At 42.8% G+C, this 4110-nt stretch overlaps 1 protein-coding gene across 1 annotated transcript; it reads right to left on the bottom strand.

Moving 5' to 3' along the window:
* Positions 1-1073: 1073 nt before the first annotated feature.
* LOC138868514 (uncharacterized) lies at positions 1074-1951 on the bottom strand. Its single transcript, XM_070146069.1, has 2 exons — positions 1515-1951; positions 1074-1464 (listed from the first exon to the last, which is right to left on the bottom strand). Exons 1-2 carry the CDS (start codon positions 1949-1951, stop codon positions 1074-1076), a joined length of 828 nt encoding a protein of 275 aa, XP_070002170.1.
* Positions 1952-4110: the final 2159 nt, after the last annotated feature.

Raw genomic sequence — 4110 nt, 5'->3', positions numbered from 1 at the left:
AAGTAGCCGGAGCGTTGCATAGCCCAAATGGCATCCAGCTAAATGCAAACATCCCATATGGACAAGTAAATGTTGTCTTTTCTTGACTTCCAATGCAATATTGATTTGGTTGTAGCCGGAATATCCATCCAAGAAGCAGTAGAATGACCTCCCTGCTAGTCGATCAAGCATTTGATCAATAAAAGGCATAGGGAAATGGTCCTTACATGTAGCACTGTTTAGCTTCCGGTAGTCCATGTAAACCCTCCATCCGGTCACTGTTCTTGTTGGGATGAGCTCATTTCTGTCGTTTTCAATCACAGTCATGCCTCCATTTTTTCGGCACACATTGCACGGACTCACCCAAGAACTATCGGCAATGGGGTAGACTACCCCGGAATCTAACCACTTGATGATTTCTTTCTTTACCACCTCCTGTATAGAAGGGTTTAACCTTCGTTGATGTTCCACACTTAGTTTACTCTCATTCTCCAATTGTATCTTGTGTTTGCAAATTCCGGCGGGAATCCCTCGGATGTCCGCTATTGTCCACCCAATAGCTTGCCTATGCTCCCTCAAGACATTCAACAGTTGTTCTACCTGCACAGCATTCAACAAAGAAGAAACAATTACCGGTAGACTGTCATTAGAGCCAAGAAATTTATACCTCAAGTGCGGTGGAAGTGGTTTGAGCTCTAATTGTGGCGGCTCAATAATTGAAGGCTTTGCGGGAGGAGTGACTCTATTCTCTAAATCAAGAGAGAGTTTCTTTGGAGCATAAGTGTAGGACCCAAGCCCTTCTAATGCATTTACTGATTCCATGTACCCATCCATGTCTTCACCATCGAAATTTACCAAAATAGCCGCAAACGCCTCACCAAGGCATTGTTCTTCCATCTTCATCTCAACTGCGTCTCCACATCATCAACAAGATTAATCACCGAGATGCTTTCATATTTATGTGGTAGCTTCATACCCTTGCATGCTTAGAAAGTGACCTCTTCATCATTAACACAGAACTTGATCTCATTTCGTTACGAATCCATAAGTGCTCTTCCGGTAGTAAGAAATGGTCTCCCCAAGATTATAGGGATCTATTTGTCAACCACACAATCAAGGATTACAAAGTCAGCGGGTAAATGAAATTTCCCCACTTTCATAAGCACATCATCAACAATTCCCACCAGTCTCTTTATGGAGCGATCGGCCATTTTCAACCTCATACTTGTAGGCCTCGGCATTCCTAACCTCGCTTGCTTGTAAATAGAAAGAGGCATTAAGTTGATGCTAGCCCCATTATCACAAATAGCTCTTGCAAAATCACGCTCCCCAATAGTGCATGGAATGGTGAAAGCTCTCGGGTCTTCTTTCTTTTGAACGGTGGTGTTTGCAATGACGGAACTAACCCAGTGAGTTACATTCACCACTTCATTCTTGGTGATCAAGTATTTCAAATACTTAGCAAACCCGGAATCTCTTGAAATGCTTCCACAAATGGAATATTTACCGATAGTTGCTTGAGAATGTCATAGAACCTTTCGAGTTTGCTATCATCAACCCTCCTAACAAGTCTTTGAGGGAAAGGAGGAGGAGGTCTAGGAATAGGTGGTAGAGTTTTTGGCATCTCTTTTATCTTTTCCATAACCTCTTCCCGGTTCACTTCTTGAACTTTCAACTCTTCCGGGACCTTTTTAGCTTCAACAACAATTGGCGCCTCAACTTGTGGCTCAACTTCTTGTTCGGACTCTTCCACTGCAACCACTTGTTCACTCTCTCTTTGAAGTACCTTCTTACTTCGAGTGGTAATTTCCATGCAATGAGAAGTTGGACCACTCCCACTACCCTTTGGGTTTGTAATTGTGTCACTTGGGAGTGTTCCCTTTTGCTTTGGATTTTGTTCCCTCGAGAGATCTCTCATTTGCATCTCCAATTTTTGAATGGATGCAGTATGAGAGCCAACAAGCTCGGTCATATTCCTAATTGAAGTGTCGGACCATTATTGATTTTGCAATACCCGTTCAAGCATGTTTCCCAACTTGGAATCATTTGAGGAACCTTGATTTGAATATTTCCCCTTGGTGGAACATAAGGGTTCGAACTCTGATTTGAGAAGTTGTTGTTGTTATTGTTACTCCAATTCCCTTGATATGAGCTACCTTGGTCATTTCGCCACTGTTGGTTTCCTTGCCCATGTGGGTTAGGCCTCCATTGATTTTGTTGTCCGTGACCTTGGTATTGTTGCCTTTGATAACCTCCTTGAGAGTTGTTGACATAGTTTGCTTCCTCATACTCTTCATTTGATGTGGGTTGAACATCTTCCACCATATTTACCTTCTTCGTTTGGCTTTCAGTGACCATCTTTGTCAACACATTGACATTAGTGGCAAGCCCTGCAATTACTTGATCTCTTTCTTGGTTCTTCTTAATCATGTTGGCCAAGGAGGGAGTACCATATGCAATTCCACCTGTGGTGTCCTCTGAGTGCCAAGCTTGGTTATGTTTTGCCATTTTGTCAAGGATTTGTGTGATCCTTGCAAATGTCTTATCCATAAAAGATCCATCAGTTGCATTCTTGGCTATAGATTGGTTCATAGCATCTAAACCCATGTAGAATTTCTCCAACAATATAGAATCCGAAAACCATTGTATAAGGTAAAATCGGAGGGTCCAATTTTCCATCATTACGACATCTCAAAGGCTCGAAATCACTATCAAATTTCATCCCTCAAGGGCCATCGACGCTCGACCTCGGGGCAGTATAAGACCGACGGTTACGGAAAGAAAGTGGGGAGTTCCCAAGGCATGAAGCTAGAGCCAACAAAGTCTGTCAGGCTAGTCTGAGCCCGTATCGTGGCATTAACTAGCTGTCCCGTCTCCATATCTTTGTAATAAATGCACTTGTACTATATTGGGATTCCCCCTCTTATATAAAGGGGACCCTTATCATTTTGTAAATATCTGTTTCTCAATACTAAATACACAAGACATTCTCTCTACTCTCTAACTTATTCCCTTGATCTCATTACTTAATTTATTGCTCATATTTATTGTGTTCTACCTAAAGTTCATCATTTGTTGCTTATTATTGGCCATAAAGAGCCGCCATTGATTTATTTATAACTGTTATTCTCCATCGACCACCCTCGATTGCTCACAGCCGAGCTTCGGACTCGACCCCGAGACCCTCGAATAGGCAAGCTCGAGGCCCCGATTATTGATCATTCGGTTTGGTTATCGCCTTACTCTCAAGCTCTTATCTCGTTTCTAAATCTTTCATATAGCATCAACTGCCTAACAACTAGCATAAAAATAGATCACATATTTTTAGAACCACTAAATCAAATTTAATTGTTATTACCATTTTCACGGTAAATAGTTTGGCGCCCACCGTGGGGCTAACAATAATAGTGATTATTTTCTTACTAGTTTAACTACATAACGCAAGTTATCTTTCACACTTTTTATTGTCCAAGATCTTTGAATTCAGGTCAAAATGTCTGACTCAGTGAACAACGATCTCGAGAACCATGGAGAAAATGGTGTGGATGTTCTAGGTGTTGGTGTACCACCACAAAACCCTAAAAATGCACCAAAATCGATTCTTGTGGACGAGGTCTCACGCGATGCTCAACACGTCGATGTAAGCTCCCACACTAACAGGAGTGTGCACCAAGGAGATCAACAAGGAGCTCAGGAAACCCCAGCTAGGGAAGAACAAGAGGTTAGCCTTCACATTATTTTTGAAATGTTGCAGGCACAACAGCTAGCGATTGCTCAGCTGCAAAGTCACCAGAAAACCCCTAGCATGGTAGCACCGGGGACGGCTCCCCCAGTCGAGCAGGTACTATAGTGATCAGGCAACAACGGGTCGGTAGCCGACCCCGCCATCATAAAGATACTCGAGGACCTCACAAAGAGGATCGAATCGGGCGAGAAGAAGATAGAAGCCAATGACAAAATGGTTGAGACCTACAACTCCAGGGTCGATCAAATTCCGAGCGCACCCCCGATCCTGAAAGGTGTGGATTCAAAGAAGTTCATACAAAGGCAGTTCCCAGAGGAAGTGGCTCCAAAACCCATTCCAAAGAAGTTCAGAATGCCAGCTTTCCGAAATACAATGGAACCTCCGAC

Source organism: Nicotiana sylvestris, chromosome 5, assembly GCF_000393655.2.
Source record: "Nicotiana sylvestris chromosome 5, ASM39365v2, whole genome shotgun sequence".
NCBI lineage: Eukaryota > Viridiplantae > Streptophyta > Magnoliopsida > Solanales > Solanaceae > Nicotiana > Nicotiana sylvestris.
Note: the sequence above shows the minus strand (reverse complement) of the source record. Positions and strands in the feature narration are given on the sequence as shown.

Coding starts and splice junctions, on each gene's coding strand:
- LOC138868514 (XM_070146069.1), bottom strand. CDS start 1,951: ATGACCGAGCTTGTTGGCTCTCATACTGCATCCATTCAAAAATTGGAG. Junction 1,465..1,514: donor GATGATAGCAAACTCGAAAG/GTTCTATGACAT, acceptor CATTTGTGGAAG/CATTTCAAGAGATTCCGGGT.